Source organism: Bos grunniens, chromosome 7, assembly GCF_055505025.1.
Source record: "Bos grunniens cultivar Pamir isolate PY7600 chromosome 7, Bosgru_T2T1.0, whole genome shotgun sequence".
Classification (NCBI taxonomy): domain Eukaryota; kingdom Metazoa; phylum Chordata; class Mammalia; order Artiodactyla; family Bovidae; genus Bos; species Bos grunniens.
This window is the reverse complement of record NC_141171.1, coordinates 3124748-3142753: the sequence shown is the minus strand read 5'-3', so window position 1 is coordinate 3142753 and position 18006 is coordinate 3124748. Positions and strand designations below refer to the sequence as shown.

General features: G+C 58.0%; 3 protein-coding genes across 52 annotated transcripts; 1 reads left to right on the top strand and 2 right to left on the bottom strand.

Annotated features, from left to right (window-relative positions):
* Window positions 1–607: 607 nt before the first annotated feature.
* On the bottom strand, window positions 608–2871 carry C7H1orf35 (chromosome 7 C1orf35 homolog). 3 transcript variants are annotated; one of them, XM_086408052.1, is made up of 8 exons: window positions 2701–2871; window positions 2461–2611; window positions 2260–2305; window positions 2093–2172; window positions 1816–1888; window positions 1550–1635; window positions 989–1111; window positions 608–905 (listed from the first exon to the last, which is right to left on the bottom strand). In XM_086408052.1, the coding sequence occupies exons 1-8, from the start codon at window positions 2792–2794 to the stop codon at window positions 851–853; spliced, it is 708 nt and encodes a 235-aa protein (XP_086264178.1). In that variant the 5' UTR covers window positions 2795–2871; the 3' UTR covers window positions 608–850. The 3 variants fall into 3 exon arrangements, 2 of the variants coding, with proteins under 2 accessions (XP_086264178.1, XP_086264179.1); XR_015166395.1 differs by lacking the exon at window positions 1550–1635; XM_086408053.1 differs by lacking the exon at window positions 989–1111.
* Window positions 2872–3559: 688 nt separating this feature from the next.
* Window positions 3560–7464, bottom strand: MRPL55 (mitochondrial ribosomal protein L55). Of its 21 annotated transcripts, none has more exons than XM_086408069.1 (5): window positions 7331–7464; window positions 6443–6532; window positions 5203–5405; window positions 4196–4465; window positions 3560–3834 (listed from the first exon to the last, which is right to left on the bottom strand). In XM_086408069.1, the coding sequence occupies exons 4-5, from the start codon at window positions 4379–4381 to the stop codon at window positions 3685–3687; spliced, it is 336 nt and encodes a 111-aa protein (XP_086264195.1). In that variant the 5' UTR covers window positions 4382–4465; window positions 5203–5405; window positions 6443–6532; window positions 7331–7464; the 3' UTR covers window positions 3560–3684. The 21 variants fall into 21 exon arrangements, with proteins under 21 accessions (XP_086264195.1, XP_086264194.1, XP_086264198.1 ...); XM_086408068.1 differs by having other exon boundaries at window positions 4196–4400; XM_086408072.1 differs by having other exon boundaries at window positions 6443–6529.
* GUK1 (guanylate kinase 1) lies at window positions 7165–17846 on the top strand. Of its 28 annotated transcripts, none has more exons than XM_086408047.1 (9): window positions 7525–7624; window positions 8428–8511; window positions 14590–14705; window positions 14948–14989; window positions 15094–15190; window positions 16434–16572; window positions 16644–16728; window positions 16911–16996; window positions 17129–17441. In XM_086408047.1, the coding sequence occupies exons 1-9, from the start codon at window positions 7530–7532 to the stop codon at window positions 17162–17164; spliced, it is 780 nt and encodes a 259-aa protein (XP_086264173.1). In that variant the 5' UTR covers window positions 7525–7529; the 3' UTR covers window positions 17165–17441. The 28 variants fall into 28 exon arrangements, 25 of the variants coding, with proteins under 25 accessions (XP_086264151.1, XP_086264168.1, XP_086264165.1 ...); XR_015166389.1 differs by lacking the exon at window positions 8428–8511 and adding an exon at window positions 16198–16294 and having other exon boundaries at window positions 7532–7624; window positions 14592–14705; XR_015166390.1 differs by lacking the exon at window positions 8428–8511 and adding an exon at window positions 16198–16294 and having other exon boundaries at window positions 7532–7624; window positions 14592–14705; window positions 16911–17043.
* Window positions 17847–18006: the final 160 nt, after the last annotated feature.

Here is an 18006-nt window from a genome sequence, read left to right as displayed (position 1 = left end):
CGAGTGCCTTTAAGACAGAGTTGCTTTCAGTTCTCATTTCTTTTAAAATCAGCAGCAAAACAAGAACCTCGGTAATGAATCCAGTCTAGGTTTTGTCTTTATTCCAGTGTGGTTTGTAGGATGTTTTCTTTTTTTCTATGGATGGCAACGTCGTATGTGTTCCTTCAGCCTTGGAGATGGGGGCTGGGGAGAGGGAGCCAGTGCCTGTGCAGCAGGCAGAGGTGGGGGGTGGGGTAAGTGTGGGACAGTGGTTAGAAGATCTTTGGTGGCCTAGGAAGACGTGGGTGGCTGCAGGTACAAGTCCACTTCCCCATGATCTAGATGCCCAGCCCAGACTGCCCCCTTCTAGCACGGTCACCTGCTTGTAGCTGAGCAGCTTTGGTCCCTCCGCCCTCCCTGCTGACTACACATAATCCAGGGCTCTTGGTACACCTGAAGTAGATGCAGGGGCCAGGCCAACAGGGGACCCCAGGATGCTGACCACCAAAAGGACAGTGCCCCTCAGTGTGACTGCAGATGGCCTTCCTGGAACTCCCAAGATTTACCGCATTTCACACATCACTTTCTGTTAGGACACAACAGCAACTTTCTTCTTAGTATAAGACACTTTCCACTTAAAATAAGTTTATTTAAGTACAAAGAGTGGGTCAATACAAAGAAAAATAGAAGTAGCCGTACTGGACCACAACTAAGCCTCTTCAGTATTCTGGCCTGGAGAATTCCATGGACAGAGGAGCCTGGCGGGCTATAGTCGATGGGGTCACAAAGAGCTGGACACGACTGAGGGACTTCAAGCCTCTCTGGGAGCCTGGGGTAACCCCCACAGGCCAGTCCTCCAGACCCCTGGGCCTCAGTCACTGTCGTGCCTGCGCTTCTTGCAGCAAGTTGAAGAGTCAGAGTCATGCCTAGGGAGACCACGAGATGCCTGGGCTGAGGGGCTCGGCCTGCCAAGCACACCTCATCTCCACCCCTAGGCAGCTGCACCTACTGGATGGGAGCAGGGGGCAGTGAGGAATCCAGCCGCCTCCCACGATCCTTTTCTTTTTTTCTTTTCTCTTTCTTGTGCCTCTTCTTTTTCTTCTCTTTCCTGCTCTTCCTGTGACTTTCAGGACTACAAGGGGGAGTGCATGAGTGCTAGAAGCCTCTGGGGCTTTGGGGGGTCTAGACCACAGTGGCCACTGACCATGTGTAGCCATTCCAACCTCAAGTCACTAAGAATAACTCAGTACCACGTGTGGCCAGCAGCTACCATGAGCAGCACAGACACGACTATGGCAAAAGGTCTGCAGGGCAGCACCTACCTGACAATCTCATTGCTGCTTCCAGCCCTCCCACTAGGATGCCCCTGCACTCTTGGGGCCAAGTGCTGACACCCTCCAGTGCCCCTGACCCTGCTGCGGGTTGGTGGGCAGTCATGAGCCTTCCCTAGGGCTCACTGCACCCCAAGGCTCCTCAGAAGAAAAAGAGGGCTGGAGCTGGGAACCTGACTGGAGAAGCAGCCAACATGCTGAGAGAAAGCAGTTCTGTGCCCTGGGGGGGAGGGCCTTACCCCGGCTCCACCTTCTCCTCTGACCGAAGCTTCTTCTTGGCCAAAGCCAAGGAGGTCCCTGGCCGACTGCTCTCCACGCGGTGGTGCTGCCGAGAAATGCCACTCTGGGGGCGTGCAGTGTGCCCCGGCATACCGACAGGGAAGAACCAGCCAGAAGCTGGGAGAGCCTCCCCAAAGACGGCCTGCCTCGTAGCCCTCAACTGGAAGAGGTGCTCAGACCGACTCCCACCCCACCATGAGATCCCAGCATATTTGGGAGTAATTACCGTGAATACCGAAAGCCCCAGCTTAGCGGCCTCTTTGTCTTCCCGGGACAGCGCCACTCGCCCTACAGAGCCACTGCGGGAACGTGGGTAAAATACTCTATGGTGAAACACCCCCACGACAAGGGCCGCCCCCCATCCCCAGGCCTCCCTAGAGAAGTGGTTGGCCTAGATGACCCGCACTGGTTTCCACCTTAGGCAGCTGACAGTGCCAAGCCCCAAGAAGCCGCACCCTCGCGATTTCTGGGGCTCCCGAGGCCCCCCCCCTCCGGCCCCGCACCTGGAGCTCCCAAGACCCAGAAGCCGGTCCACTCCCTTTTCGGGGTCACCACCTTCCCGCTTACAAACTTCAACAAAATCCTGTGGAGGGGAGTGCAAGTGCTCGCTGGAGAGCGGGATCAGCCCCCTCCCCAACCCAGCCCCACCCTCCAAAAGAGCCCATCTCACCTCCTTGCTCAGGCCGGTGGGCTGCTTCTTTACGTTCTTGTAGCCTCTGCGGAGGCCGCGCGTGAGCTTCAGGGAGCGGCGAGCCTCGCCTCGCCTCTTCCCCCAGCCACGCCGCGGTCCTACCCACCCCCGCCGCGCACCCACCCAGAAGTAACACCCCCCACCACCGCCTCCCCACTCAAGCTCCCGAGGCACACTCACAGCGCTGCCATGAGCGCCTCCTGTTCCGCCTGCCTCACAGCCGCCAATTCCTGCTCCCGGCTCAGCCCAGCGCTGTTCGCCCGGCCCTTGGCGTACCAAGTGAGGTCACGGCCCTTCTGCCAGCGGCCCACCGGGGCCATCAGCGAGTTGCCTGCGGGAACAGAACGCCAAGCCCTCCGCACGGCCCGCGGCTCGGCGAACCCACAGCCCGCGAGCTCCGGGTCCCGGCGCCCCACTCACCCAGGTAGTTCTCCCTCTGCTTGTCAGTCTTCACATCCTCCCAGCTGAACTGGTCCTGCCCGCCGCGCACGCCGCCCCGGCTGGAGCCGAACATTGCGGTAACGTGCAGCCCTCTCCCCGGGATTCCAAGTACCAAGGCCCTACAGGTCCCAGCTCCCACTCCGGCGTCGCACACGGTGACGTCACTTCCGCGCCAGCCCCGCGCGCTTGCGCACTGTCCCCCTTCCCGCCCCGGGCGTCCTAGCCAGAGCGCCTGCACACTGACGCGACACAGCATCTGCACTTGCGAAAGGTGAGGCGGCTGTACCTAAGCATCGCGCTGCCACGACCGACAATTTTATAAATCATATTATGTGGGTGACGCCCCAGAGCCACAGTTCCCATTGCGTGCCGTGTTCCCGGGGCTGTGCTGGAGGGGTAGGCACGAGACAACGACTGAAGGCTTCCAACTATAGCTGTTGGAGGTGTCTATCAGGTAGCCGGCTGCCTGGGAGACAGGACAGCGGCCAAGGTCAGGTCGTGCCTGCCACGCTCGGCCTCCGCCCTCGGGAGGACCAGCTGTGTCTAGTTTCCGAGGAAGCATGCAAGCACACCTCATTGCATTCATTCCCCCCGACAGCGCAGAGAATGCCTCAGTCACCCCCAAGGTGTTGGCAGTCACTGCTGATGGGTCAGTATCTGAACTAAACTGAGCTAGTTGTTGGGCAAGTGCAGTTCTGTTTATCATCACAGCAGACCAGATTAGACTCAATGATAACAATTCTAGTGAGTGGAGGGGTGCCACTCCACTAGCCAGCCCCTGAATTGAATCTGTAGGGTGAACAAATGTTTTCTGAGGGATTTACAACAGTGTCAAGACTGTTATTTGAATGTCCTTTGTATTGATCTTTTCACAAGATACAGCTTCATCAACTCATGATTTAAAGACACGTGCCCCTCCCTGCTCCACAGCATTCCCTAGGACACAGCAGCTTCCAGGCACCATCACTTTTTGGTCCAAAACTGCTTGTACTGCTCCACATCAAAGTCGTCAGCGAGCTCTGGCTCCTCCTTCTTCTCTTTCAGCTGGCCCTCTCGTTTTCGGAATCGTGCACGCCTTTCCTCTGGGGACAAGGAGTCCAGGTCCACAGGCATCTGTGGGGAGGAAGGGGTGTGTACACGGCTCAGGTGGAGGGTACCAGGATGTTCTCCAGGGTCTCTGCTTCACCTTGTTATCATCTACCACATAAGTTTAGGTTTTATGTGTTCTGTGGGTTTTCTCTCGCTTCAAAACTTTTTTTCAACCATACAGCTCACTGCTTTCTTACCTTGGTCTGTGGAGTGCACTCCAGGTCACCTTCTTCCCTCTCCTCAACCAAAAATTCTGACCCATGACTCACTCCCCTCCCAGTCCAGCAACGGTGGGTTCTAAGCCCACGAGCTCCTGGAGGAGTAGTCTCTACAGGCTAGGTCCTCCAGGACCTGATCCTAGGGAGTGTCGGGGAAGGAAGCTTACTGTGAGTATCCGACGCGGCTCTGGATAGCGGATGTGGATGGTGGAACCATCCTGCTTGACCAGGAGAATAGGGTAGAGGCGTGCGTAGGTCTGCCGGTGCACTCGAGTGAGTGAGGCTCTGTTGCAGTCAGCCCGCCAAGAGGATGTATACAGGTAGCGGCAGCTCTCAGGGGCAGCCCTCGTCATCCCACGCTGCCAGAGCAGGCTGCAGACACACGTGTGCTGGTCAGTGGCTGGCGCCAGGGCCAGAGTGGCCACGCAGCCCAGCTCCTGTGGGGGCACACAGCAACGCGCACCAGGGCAGGATGTGGTCAGAGCAGCTCCACTCCACATCCAGAACCCTGGTGGGTCTCTGGTGAGGCCTGACCCCAAGGCTATGGTGCTAGACTATAGCACTGAATGGGAAGCTGACTTCCAGGGGACTGCAAACCTGGTGTTGTGAACTGTCCATTTGAGTCCACCCCGTCCCCATTCACACCTTGAAGCCCTAACCCCAGTGAGATGGTGTCAGGAGGTAGGACCTTTGGATGGTGATTAGGGTTAGATGATGGTGGAGTCTCCACAGTATGATTGGTGCCCTTATAAGAAGAGACCAGAGAGGTAACTCTCTCCATATGAGGACACCACCACAAGGCAGCCATCTCTGAACCAGGAACCTGGTTCACCAGAACCCTGCGGGCACCCTAATCTCAGACTTCCAGTTTTCATAAGCTGCCTGTCTGTGTTCTGCTGCGTTAGCCCAAGCCGACTGAGACACCCAGTCCACTTGGCTTCTGAGTGTGATGGGCACACAGCTCTTCTGCACAGTGCAGAGCACATGCTCTAAGGTGACAGAATAGGGCCTATTCACACCCCGCTCAACCCAGCTACGTGAGGCCACATTTGTCTCATCCACTTAGGACCTGGATTTCCCTGTCCTAACCTTGCCACATGACACCCGTCCCCACACACAGAGTCCCTTCCAGCCTGCTTTCATACGAACTTGAATTCCGAACCACAGATTGTACCTCAATCCATCTGTTTCCTGATATTCACATCAATTCAGTAGCTCCCACCAGACTTTCAGGACTTCTCTCTACACAAAGCAGTCACAGGCCATGCACAGCCACAGCATGGCAGCCTCCGCTTTGGCTGCGGTCCCCGCCACCCCACTGCGATTTCCAGCTGACTCCTCAGACTGATGGCCCATTTCTTCCACTAGTATGATGGCCTGGGGCGAGAGAGCTGTATCTTACTTGCCATGAAATCAGTCCCAGACCCTCCCGAGCTGAGTGCTCAGTAAATTCTGGCAAAATCCTCCAGAAGTGCAAGATGGGAGAAAGAAGTGGGTGAACTCCACCACCAGAGGAACCCACAGTGAGCTGGGCAGGGCCTGTACCTAAGCAACACCACGGAGCTCAGGGCACAGCCACTCCAGACAATCTGGGGTTGCTGATTCAGGAGGCTCCTGGAAGGGGCAGGAACCAACCCTTGAGTGGAAAGAGTGAATGCTTTCCCACCAGAACAGTGGCTGCAGTTTCAACATGAACCTTTTCCAGCACAAGGGCCCTTCTGGAAATGCTGCAACCAAGTCCCTTCCCCATCTTCATACTAACCCACAGCTCAGGTGCTACATCCTTCTTCCTAGGTTCCACAGAAACAATTTAAAACCTGAATTCATTCTCTCCTCCATCAGCACTCACTTGGGGAGATTTGCAGATGGGGAGGCAGTTCTGATGGGAAGAGGTCTGATGGGAAGAAGACCAAGGCCATGGTCTTCTCCAGAGGTGGCCTGTAGGCTCTGAATAGGACAGTGGCCACCACCACATCAGTTTGGTGCCAGGTACTCACAAGTCACTTCCATTCCTCCTTCAACACTGTTAAGGTATCCATACATATGTGGTGGTGGTGATTTAGTCATTAAGTCATGTCCAACTCTTGCCACCCCAGGGACGATAGCTGGTCAGACTCCTCTGTCCATGGGATTTCCCAGGAAATCCCGAATACTGGAGTGGGGTGCCACTTCCTTCTCCAGGGTATCTTCCCGACCCAGCAATCAAACCTGGGTCTCCTGCACTGCAGGCAGATTCTTTACTGACTGAGCCACCAGGGAAACCCCCACACATATGTATTTGTATGTATTTCTCCAGATAAAACGCGCTGGCTCTGGAGGCTTAACTAAGGCTGCAAAGCCTAAGGCTGTTGAGTTGGGATTCTTCGGGTGGCCCCATTACAGGAGTCCCAAAGGGCCTGAAAGTCCATTCTTACCGAAGCAGGCTGCCCTTGGCCGACATTCCTCCTGAGAGCCCCTGCAGCACCTGAAGGCCTAGGGTCATTCACTGGCTCAGTGTGCAACTGCTAGGCAAGGAAATAAAAGATCTTTTTAAAAGACAGGACTTTCCACCTAATCGGTTCTCAACAAATCCCAGGCAGGAACAAAGCCATCTCGGACAGACTTTACCAGGTCAGTGCAAGTGTTGCCCAAACAATCTATGAGGCTTTCGGCCCTCACCTGGCATTAGAATTACCTGTGGGACGTCTCTGATCTACAGATGCCTCAGTTCTACTCCCCAAAACTTTGACTCAGTAAACTGTCTGCAGCAGGGCCTGGGCCCATTCTGGTGGGTTACTGAGTCAGACAAAGCACTCTGAGGATGGAATGCAACGTAAACGGTGATGACTAGCTCATACCTGTTTTCCAAGGTCATTTCATTCTCACAAAATGCAGCGAGGTAAGGATTACCAAAGAGCAGCCGCGGCTTACTAAGTCCTGACTCCCAGGGAAGCTGAGGTTTCCGCGGTGATAAACCAGTTGCTTCAAATGTCGAATACTTGATGTCTCAAACATTACGACCCCAGGAAAAGAGCCCTCCCTGTCAAGATTCCCTGCAGGCCTCCTTCCGCCTTAGGAGATGACTCAACAGGAAACCGCAATGCCATAAACCTCCCAGGTGATACCCTCAAGGGCGGCTAGCGGCAGGGCCCGGACCCTCCCTTGAAGGAAGCCCTCCAAGCCCGCGCGACGCGGCGCCTTTTCGGCACCAACTTGCCACCCTCACCGGCTCCGGAGCGGCCTCGAGGACCAGCGGCTCGGCCGCCACAGGCCAACGGGTGCGGGACTGGCCAGAAGTGAGTACACAGTCAAGGTAAACTTACTTTTCACTCCTCGTGTGGCTTCGCCCCGACGTCATCCGCGGGCGCAGGGTCTCGCGGCGCTGACGTACGGCCTTCCGAGGCGCGGCGCGGCCGGCGCAGCTCTGACTTACTCGCCCGCTGGTTCAGGCGGGTCTGGCGCGGCGGTGACGAAAGCCTCTTCGGGGCGGAGAGAGGCCGGCGCGGCGCGACGCTGTGACGTATGTCCGCCCGGGCGGCGGCGACGGCGGCCCTTCATGCTGCGGCGCCCGCTGGCCGGGCTGGCGGCGGCCGCCCTTGGCCGGGCCCTCTCGGACGGTGAGTGGCGGCCCCTCAGAGCGGGACGGAGTTCTGGGCGCGCGCAGACCACAGGAGGATCCAGGCCCGTGTGTCACGGTCTGAATCCGCGGCAGAGAGGCAGGGACTGCCGCTACTCGCGTGCGAGGAGCCCGGACCCCGTGCTGAGCGCGGGTGTCGTGGGTCTCCTTCTGGGACTCGTGGGGTTGTGCTCGTGAATTCTGTCATTTCGCCAGCCACCGAAACTGCCCTCGGCGTCCCTCCGTGGTTCCCAGAGCTCTGTTTCAGGATAAGCAAAGCGGAGGGAGACCAGAATAGGGTAGTCTGCATGGAGTTACATTCAGCGAGGCTTCCCTTCACTTTGAAGTTTTATCCAGTGTGGCTCTGTGTTAGAATTGCCTTTGGTAGTTATTATTTTTACTTGGAGGAGAAGGCAATGGCACCCCACTCCAGTAGTCTTGCCTGGAAAATCCCATGGACGGAGGAGCCTGGTAGGCTGCAGTCCATGGGGTCGCTAAGAGTCGGACACGACTGAAAGACTTCACTTTCACTTTTCACTTTCATGCATTGGAGAAGGAAATGGCAACCCACTCCAGTGTCCTTGCCTAGAGAATCCCAGGGACGGGGGAGCATGGTGGGCTGCCGTCTATGGGGTCGCAGAGAGTCGGACACGACTGAAGCGACTTAGCAGCAGCAGCAGCAGCAGTGCAGAAGCACTTTTACTTGGACAATTAAAAAACTGGTTCCCCTGTATCAGTCCCCAAAATATAAGAGGAAATTATTCTGACATTGGAAGCTCCAAACAGTTTGTAAAACCCCTGCAGTCTGAGGACTTCATGCTGGACGCCTTGTGGACCCTGCAGGATGCAGAGGGGCAAAGAGGGAAAGCAGCTTGACACCCTTCTCCAAGGAGGGCCACAGAATAAAGCCCAAAACCCTGGGAGATCAGGGTTTTGAAGGCCCTTAGGTTGCCCCTGGTACAGCAGAGTCACCAAAGTCCCGATTAGCTCACCTGGCCTGCAGAAATACGTAGTCTACGCCGCGCTTAAGGGAAATCCTCCCGGTAGTCCAGCTCTGGCGCTATGTTTGGTTCCCACCGCAGACTGCAAACCCAGGGCAGGGTCCTAGGTGGGCACAGCTGACTGCTCCACGGACTCCCAGACAGGAGGGCCCCTGGGACTGCCGCAGTTTCTTGGCCAGCCCCACAACCTAGCCCTGTTGGGCATTCCATACAGGAGCAGGTTGTTGGTGGCAGGCCTTTCTGACATGACAGGGGCATGGTAGTTGGGGTTCAGCTTCCCTGGGGACAAGACACCGCGAGTCTAGGTTGCTGGAGCTGCTCATCTGCTTTTTTTAGACATTCTTTTGGAAGCAGTGGAGGGGAATAAGCTTCCTTTGCCCAGGTGCTGGTTTGAGGAGGAGCAGTGAGGTATGCCACCTCGCTTGTTTTGACTGCCTTTCATAGGGATGGATGGAGAAGGCAATGGCACCCCACTCCAGTGTTCTTGCCTGGAAAAATCCCAGGGACGGGGGAGCATGGTGGGCTGCCGTCTATGGGGTCACTAAGAGTCAGACACACTGAGCGACTTCGCTTTCACTTTTCACTTTCATGCATTGGAGAAGGAAATGGTAACCCACTGCAGTGTTCTTGCCTGGAGAATCCCAGGGACTGGGGAGCCTGGTGGGCTGCCGTCTCTGGGGTCGCACAGAGTCAGACACGACTGAAGTGACTTAGCAGCAGCAGCAGCAGCATAGGGGTGAGGGAGGTGAAATCTGAGGTGATGGTTGGCCAGTATGAGATGGGGCCAACCAGGACAGGAGGAGGAAGCCAAGATGTGCTTTTCATGGCTATCACTCATGCATGAGTCCCATGCGAGTGTCCCTTGGTGGTGTGCCTGCAAAATGTGGGCTTTGCTGTCATTCGCCTCCCAGACCGTGACTTGTGAAGTGTGTTAGTCGCTGAGTCATGTGCAACTCTTTGTGACCCCATGGACTGTAGTTCAGGCTCCTCTGTTCATAGAATTCTTCAGGCAAGAATACTGGAGTGGGTTGTCATTTCCTCCTCCAAGGGATCTTCCCCACCCAGGGATCCAACTTGGGTCTCCTGCATTGCAGGCAGATTCTTAATTGTCTGAGCCACCAGGAAAGCCCATATGACTTGTGAGGGACCCAGGAAAACCTTTACCACTAAGAGGAATGTGGACTGGGTGTGGCTTCCTGTCTTATCATTAACAAGTTGAATTTCCTGCCACATGAACGCTCTCTCTGTCCTCTTGTAAGATTTCACACACTTGCCTGCACACACCAGGCCAGCTTGTAATCTGAGTTGGTGCCACACCTGTGACAGATGTAGTTTGCCTGAGCTCTCCTTTAGATTCTGAGAACACGTTGACCCAACCTTTGTCTGGAACTGGGAAGATCAGAAGTTTCTTTGAGTAGTAAGTAGATTCTGGGAGTTCTAAAATTGTACATTTTTCTTCAGCCATACCCAAACTTTTTTTTTTTTAAAGACCTGAACTGTTCATTTCCATCTTTTGCATCGCGTTTAGCATAAGTCAAGAAACATGCTCAGAGAATTTGAGGAAGAGCAGGAGGGAAGGTGTCACGGTGTGGTTGGGGTGGAGGGAGGTGGCCTCAGTCCTCCAGGAGGACAGGGTGGGCACAGAGGGTGGGCTTGGGGGCCCTGGTGTGGCAGCGGCCCTGCACTCGGACTCTGAGCCTGGCTGCAGTGGCATGAGGCCTCTTCTCCTCCCGGGTCCTCCTCTGACCCTTGGTGTGCCCAGCCGTGGTTTCCTCCAGGTCCCTCTCTGATCCTGTGTGTGCTGGGCCTTGATTCTCCCTGGTGCCTGGCTGATCCTTTCTTCCCCTTCTGTGAGAGTGAACCTTCTCCACCCAGAAGGGGTCGGGCTTCTTCCTGCTCCATGGTTTGTATGTCCTGGACCCCTTTCCCCGTTCTCGCTCCCTCTACCTTCCCTTAGGGCTAGAACTGAGGCTCTCACATGAGACTGAATCTCGATTCTTCTCTATGGAAGGAGACCCAGATGCAGCTGTGTAGTGCCGTGACAGGCCTAAGTCCTCCACAGTGTGTGCGCTTCTTGCCATGGTGTGGCTTCTTGCTTCTTCCCTGAGAGGGCCAAGCTTCCTCCATGCAAGGCATGGTCCCACCCTACTGTGAGAAGAAGTAAAAAGGAAACACTGGCTCTCCCATTTCAAATTAGGTTCTTGAAGGTGAAGTGTTTTCTGAAAGTCACTGGGCCAGGACACGTCCCACACGTGGAGCGCCTGAGGCCACGGCCAGAGAAGTTCCTCCGTCCCACACAGCCTGTTTGGGGGATGGAGCGTGGCCAGCCGTCCTGACCCAGATGAGCGCAGGTCTAGAGTGCTGATGGGGCGTGACTCTCCCTTCTCTGTCCCCAGAGGGCTGTGCCTTGTCTTAGGCTCTCAGAGAGGACAAAGTGGTGGCCATGCCCCGCCCTTGGGACGGGACGGGAAGTCGGGTAGAAGCAGAAGGGAGAGCAAACCCCCCAGGTCTGCCTGAGGAGCTCCTTGTGAAGAGAGCATTCCAGAACACACAGGCTTGCACCAGCGATTCCTACAGAAATTGCATCCCTCATCCTTATTGGTGTCCTTGTGAAAATTTCCAGTATCTTGCTGGGAAGCTGGAGTTTGGAATTGTGAAATAGTCAAGGAGTAGGGGCGACAGAACATTCCTAACTGCCAGTCAGTTCTATCAGGAGATGGGGCCAGAATCAGCCTCGGGGGCTGGGGCACTTGGTCACTGGGACCGAGAGGCCTTGAGCTCGGTCCCACACTGAGGGTGCCCCTGTCGGAGGAGGCTTTCGTGCACACTCTTGTCACCGTGGTCCCTGGGTGGAGCCCAGCACTCAGCAGCTCCCCAGGTGCCTTCTGCCAGGCTCGGCCACTCCGACGGGGTCTGTGTGGTTCAAACCTTTGTGGTGAAAGGAGACAGCCTCAGGGAGGGACCCCACAAGAGGAAAGACTACAGAGATGCACAGATGAGCTTGGCCGGCTAGATCCCACCCACCTCGAGGCAGTGGTGCTGGGTGGTTCCCTCTCCCCTTGTGCCCAGCAGTGTAACCTTTGAAGAAGGTTGAATGAATGACAGCTCTGAAGAGGCCTGGGGCCCGGGCTTGAGGGGCAGGTGGGGACTCGGGAGGACACCCTGTGAGGCAGAGCCGGCAGGGTGCAGTGATGATTTGGACCCACGCAGGCAGTGAGTGTCGCAGCCATCAGCCAGTCCCCCGGGTGCGCGTACGTGCCTGCTGGTCACTGCCCGTGGTGGTTGGGCTGGGGGTGGGAGGTCTCAGCGGGATGCAGGGGCTGTGTCCCTGCCCCCAGAGTTCCGACATGGGACATAAAGCCAGATGGAAGCCAGGGTTTCGAGGCGAGACGATGAGTAAGACTTTTGCACAACATGGCCCGTGAGGGTTTCAGGCGCTGAGACTTGCGTGTGTAGTAATTGGTCCTGATTGAAGACGTGTCTTCTCTGTGTAGTTTTCCAGTGTTCAGATGTTAGAGCTTGTGACCACAACATCTAGCCATGGCCGTATGCATGGGAAGCAGAGCAGGAACTGCCAGGGGAGTGTGTTAGGGTGCCTGTGCTAGCCTGGAGCACAGAGCAGGTAAGGCACAGCCTGGGTGTTGCTGGCAGGTGTGTAGTTGTGGGTCTGGGATGTGAGGGTGGGGGACCTGCCCAAGTTGGGCGTGAGGAAAGGAGCAGAGTGTTCCTGAGGGGGATCTTCATAGGCAGGTGTGATGGGTCCTCCACTCCCTGGAGGTGGATGCCCCAAGTTGGGTCCAGAAGGTGCCAGGTGCACCCACCAAGTGGAGCGTTTGTTGCTGTGAGCAAGGCCCCTGGAGGCTTTCTGGTTCACCTCTTGTGAGACCTGGCATGTGTCCACTTTGGTGTTACCCCTGCCCTGGGGAAACTCACATTCCTGTGGCTGGGGCCTGGGAAGACCTAGGATGCTGAACGGCCACAGCTGCCCCTGCTTGCGAGGTTGGCAGGGACATGTGTGCAGTGGTGACTTGGCACAATCCAGAGGCCAGCCAGTGGGTGACAGACCCCAGCCTCCATACTCCCTTTCCAGGGCCCCTCTAGAAGCAGCAACCTTGCTCAGGGACCTAGTGACCCCCAGTATCTCCTCTGCCCTCCGATATCCCTCCCCCATAACTCACCCAGCACCCTGGTCACTCAGCACCTAGAAAGTCAGGACAGGCTGGGCTGGGCTGCCCACAGGATGTTCGTTCTGCAAAGGAAGGGACTTTATGAAGGGCAGTGTGAGGCAGAAGTGAGACCTTCCCTTGCACCAGTCCTTAGGGTAGCAAGGGTGCTGTGCTCTCCTGGGCAGGCAACAGCAGTGGGCTTGGAGTCAGACACACAAATGTGTGGGCATTTGTATGGTGGCGCTGTGTCTGGGGGGGAAAATCAGGACCCCAGAAAGGAGCTGTGACTCAGTGGGACTTGCTGTCTTACAATAATGCACTGTTGGCTTCCCTGGTGGCTCAGATGATAAAGAGGCTGCCTGCAGTGCGGGAGACCTGGGTTCAAGCCCTGGGTCAGGAAGATCGCCTGGAAAAGGAAATGGCACCCCACTCCAGTATTCTTGCCTGGAAAACCGCTCGGATGGAGGAGCCTGGTGGGCTACAGTCCATGGGGTTGCAGAGTCGAACACGACCAAGCAACTTCACTTTCACTATTCTAGTAGGAAACTGGGACGGGACAAAGGAGCTAAGAACTGGCCACTCAGAAATGACAGAGCGGTGGTGAGCTCCTCTGGATCCATTTCTTCTATCTCTTTCAGCAGGTGGTCATGTCTGATTCCCGAGTCCTTCTTCAGGGCATTTGCATACAGCCTGATGGTCCCAGAATAGCCATGCTTTAGCCAGATTACCCAGGTTGGCCTACATTGCAGATTAGGAAAGCAGTGCCCACCAGGGGGCCTGCTGGAGAGCTGCCCACGCAGAGTGGCCTGTTCCTCCCGGGCCTCACTGCTGGCCACCACTGCTGCCTGGGGACCTCCACACAGAGCACTGCAGGGGCAGGCCAGCTCATCACACGCGCGTCTGGGCTCTGCCTCCCTCTGGGGCAGTGCATAGCCTGCTAGCCCCTTAGCTTAGTGCCAGCCTTGATTCCTGTCTTCTGCGGCTCCCAGTGCACCTAACCTTCCTCAGCTCGTCTTGTCACATGGCTCGGGAGGCAGGTGCACTTCTCGGGTGAGGAGCAGCGTTTCCCTCTGTTGAGCAGGTGGTGCGGGCTGCATTGGGAGGGATTTAGTGCTCAGACAGTGGGGAGCAGGCAAGGATTACCACTGTCTCAGCTCAGCCAGTGCAGCCCCAAGCTGAGCACAGAGGCTACTCAGAAGGTAGGTCCTATATGAGGGCTGCAGGGTGGTCCAGTGGGGATAGAGCAGGCTCAGCTGATCCCTCCAGACCTCTCCCACCCTTCCTGCCCTCGGTGTTCTCACCTGTGGCAGGCACCCTATGTTACGAGCTGGGAGGGTGATGCCCTGCTCTCCTGCTGGCTTCATGAGACCCAGGTATCACAGAGGGGAGTCAGGGACCCTGGGATTAGCTCCTCACTTTTCAATGGAAGTTCCCAGAACAGACCTTGGGTTCCACTGACCTTGACCAAGGACACCTCCGAAGTGTGGTGCCAGGAGACACAGGAATTGGGACCTGGATGTGCCCCTCCCAGGAGCCAAAGTCCAGGCTCCTTGAGACGTAGGGTAGTAGTGGACAGCTGGGGAGGCCACGCATTTGTGGTCGGTGCACGTGTCACCACCCACAGGGAGGCATAGGCGGGGTTTAGGCATGGCTCTGAGTGGTGGTACCTCGGCTCTGCCTCATTGCTGGGGTGAGTTCACTTGGGCACTGCAGCCACCACCATACGCAGCAGCACGTCCACCTCCATGCAGCAGGGAGCAAGGCCCTGCTGAGACTTGCCTCTCCCCCCGCCTCCCCACAGGGATGTCAGGACCAAGGCCCGTTGTCCTGAGCGGACCCTCAGGGGCTGGGAAGAGCACCCTACTGAAGAAACTCCTGCAGGAACATGGCAGCATCTTTGGCTTCAGCGTGTCCCGTGAGGCCCCGGGGAGGTGGGGGAGGGTCCAGAAGAGACTGGGGACAAAGACCCTTGCTAACATGCCCTGATGCACCGCGCCCACTGCCACACACTGGGGCGGAAGCCCCCACACTGCCGACCCCAGTCTGTAGCCTCCCTTCCCACACCTCTGGATGGGCGGCAGGCCACGGGGCAGGCCCTGGGGATGGGATACTTGAGGTTCCAGGTGTCCCAAGGCCATCGCTGTTACTTATTCCTAGACACGACAAGGGACCCGAGGCCAGGAGAGGAGAACGGCAAAGGTGAGCTTGGCCAGATGGCCCTGTGCTCCGGCACAAGACGCTAGCAGCCCAACGCTCGTCAGGGGCGCCTGAGCCTGTCTCCTGTCTGCACCTTCTCCTTGCAGATTACTACTTTGTGACCAGGGAGGTGATGCAGCGCGACATTGCTGCTGGAGACTTCATCGAGCACGCCGAGTTCTCAGGGAACTTGTATGGGACCAGGTGGGCGGTGCTTTGGGCCTTCCCTTCCTCTCATTCCCCCAGGGACCAGGAGTGGGTGACCCAGGCAGGGGGTGTCTGTAGGCCCTGGGGGTCTCCCCTTGGCTGGGCCCCAGGTTGGGGTTTCTCTCTGCCGGCTGTCTGGGCACTTGAGGCCAAGGACTCAGCCCTCTAGAGGTCATGATGGAGCTTGAGTCAGAAATCTCCGGGCTACCCACTCCGGGCCCAGCCCCACTTGTGTCTCCTGGCCAGGCTGCTGTGAGAAGTGGGCCAGACGAGGAGCCAGCGTGCAGGGAGGACTCAGGGGACCTGTGTCTTAGGGGTCTGCAGGTTTCATGTGGCCCTTCCCCTCCAGTCAGTAGGGTAGCCTGGGAAGGGTCCCTGGCAAAACAGCAGCTGCACCCCCTCCCACGCTACCAACCAACCAGAACAGGGTCTCTGCTGGCTCCTCCCATCTGACTCACAAGGCCCAGGAGCAGTGTCCTGACTCAGGCAGGCAGGCCCAGGCCTGCCTCTGTGCACAGCCGGTCCCTGAGCCGCCTGGCTGGGGGAGGCGGGCACCGCCAGGACCCATCGTCCTCTGCCCCGGGTGCAGATGGGCAGAGCAGTGGGCCACTGAGGGGGGTCATTTGGCCACTGTTGAGACACACAGGACCCACTGAGGGGCGCTCCCCTCAGCGGGTGAGGAGCACATAGTACTTGGTGACCCCTGGGTGAGGGGCCAGGGCCTGCAAAGGGCGGCCAGGAGGTGAGAAAGCCCAGGGGCGTGTCCTGTTGTGCAGTGGGGGCCAGAGCATCCCTCCCCACGCAGGGCCCCCGCAGGCAGGACATGGGAGGGGGTTGCCATCACCAGCCTGGGGACGTGAGCCAGAAGGTAGTACAGACACTTCTGGAGGCGTGATGGGCGGGTGGGACTGGTTGAGGTGATGGCGTGGTGTGGGGCCTGGGGGGAGGTGCCAGGAGAGGGAGAGGCTCTGGGCCGGGGTCTGAAGGTTGCTACTCCCTAACAGACACACTCCCTACCACCACCCCTGGACCAGCAGAGGGCCCCCTCGTGCAAGCGTTGCTCGGAGTGCTTCCAGAATGAAGGAGCAGATGCCAGTTAGAGTAGGCCCTTGTGGGCACCCCCAGACAGACCCAGAGCGGGGGATGGGGGATGAGGTCCCACTGAGGCTCTCTGAAGCCGCGGGGGCTGCTAGGACTGGGGCGCCCACGGCTGAGCGGCTCCCCTCCCCTCACTCCCCAGCAAGGCCGCCGTGCGGGCCGTGCAGGCCATGAACCGCATCTGCGTGCTGGACGTGGACCTGCAGGGCGTGCGCAACATCAAGAAGACCGACCTGCGGCCCATCTACATCTTCGTGCAGCCGCCCTCACTGGATGTCCTGGTGGGGGCCGAGGCGGGGCGTGGGGGGCAGCCCCGCGTGCTCGGACCTTCTGACCTCGTGCTCTGTCTCAGGAGCAGCGGCTGCGACAGCGGAACACAGAGACAGAGGAGAGCCTGGCCAAGCGTCTGGCAGCTGCCCGGGCTGACATGGAGAGCAGTGAGTGAGGGCGCCCAGCACACGGCCTCCCCTAGACCCCCCCACACCCCGCAGGAGACCAGTCCCCCCACCAAGGGGCACAGGAGGGCTGGAGCCGTCACCCAGCCCTGTGGTCCCTGTGAAGGGTCCCCAGACCCCCGCTCCGTTCCCAGAGCTTCCACTGACCCTGCCCCCACCCTCAGGCAAGGAGCCCGGCCTGTTTGACCTGATCATCGTCAACGACAGTCTGGACAAGGCCTACTGGGCCCTGAAGGAGGCGCTCTCCGAGGTGGGCTGGGGTGGAGGTGGGGCCTCAGACATCTGTGTGGCAAACGGGTAAAGCAGGCTGGGACAGGTGATGTGGTGGCCCCAGGCCCTGGGCGAGACCTTCCTTTCCTCAGCCTCTCTTTCTCTCTGGCAGGAAATAAAGAAGGCCCAAGGCACTGGTCAGTCCTGAGGAGGCCCGCCAGCTGTGTCCTCTCAGGTGGGGCCCAGGGCCTGGCGCCCACGTCAGTGGGCCAGAGTCTCCTGGCAGTGACTCTGCTCACCTCAGCTGGGACCCAGAGACAGGGCGCTGCCCATCTTCCCTCACCCCCTCCATGCTTGGAGGACCTTGTCTCTTACCCCCATGCCCCACGTCCATTTCTAGGCTTCCTCCCCACCATGCCCTGTCAACCCCTTACCCGTGGAAGCCAGGCCAACATCCAAATAAAGAACTGCTGGGTTAGAGTGTCCTTGAGCCCTTGGATCATGGCCCTGGGTGGGTGGGTCCACAGTACACCATTCCAGAGCCACCCCGTCCCCACTCTGGACAGCCCTGCTCTGACTGGCCACCCCCAGAGGGCAGCAGCCACCTTACACCTGTTGCTCTGGGCTGCTGGCCCCCAGAGAGGCTGCTCCTGAGCTGCCGCACACTCCTTGCCCAGGACTCCCCCCCAGGTGGGTGCAGGACCTCATCTCCCACTGTATCTGAGTAGCCGTCGAGGCTGGGGTCAGAAGGTCTTGGGGCTCATCCTTCTCAAACCACTCCTCCTCCCGGTCCCTGACCTGGGCTGAGAGTGGCAGAGGGACACTGCAGACCTGGAGAGGGACGGAGCCTGCCCTGGGGCAGGGAGGAGACGCCTGCCTCTGGGGCCTTGTGCACAGCCCCCTGGGGATCTGGCTGGCCCTGGAGAGGCCCGCCCAGGGAGGATGTCTGGGGGCCTCTGTTGGGGTTCCAGGCTCTGGAGTCTCAGAAGATGCCTTCAGAAGCCACCCAGCTCAAGTCAGGGCAGCTGAGCTGTATCAGTACTAGACACA

Coding starts and splice junctions, on each gene's coding strand:
- C7H1orf35 (XM_086408052.1), bottom strand. CDS start 2,794: ATGTTCGGCTCCAGCCGGGGCGGCGTGCGCGGCGGGCAGGACCAGTTC. Junction 2,173..2,259: donor CCACCGGCCTGAGCAAGGAG/GTGAGATGGGCT, acceptor TCCCCTCCACAG/GATTTTGTTGAAGTTTGTAA. Junction 906..988: donor CTGCCCCCTGCTCCCATCCA/GTAGGTGCAGCT, acceptor TGGTCTCCCTAG/GCATGACTCTGACTCTTCAA.
- MRPL55 (XM_086408063.1), bottom strand. CDS start 6,510: ATGACCCTAGGCCTTCAGGTGCTGCAGGGGCTCTCAGGAGGAATGTCG. Junction 4,401..6,442: donor GCCAAGGGCAGCCTGCTTCG/GTAAGAATGGAC, acceptor GTGTGTCTGCAG/CCTGCTCTGGCAGCGTGGGA. Junction 3,835..4,195: donor AGCCGCGTCGGATACTCACA/GTAAGCTTCCTT, acceptor TCCTCCCCACAG/ATGCCTGTGGACCTGGACTC.
- GUK1 (XM_086408022.1), top strand. CDS start 7,564: ATGCTGCGGCGCCCGCTGGCCGGGCTGGCGGCGGCCGCCCTTGGCCGG. Junction 16,573..16,643: donor CGCCCTCACTGGATGTCCTG/GTGGGGGCCGAG, acceptor GCTCTGTCTCAG/GAGCAGCGGCTGCGACAGCG. Junction 16,729..17,128: donor CCGGGCTGACATGGAGAGCA/GTGAGTGAGGGC, acceptor TCTCTCTGGCAG/GAAATAAAGAAGGCCCAAGG.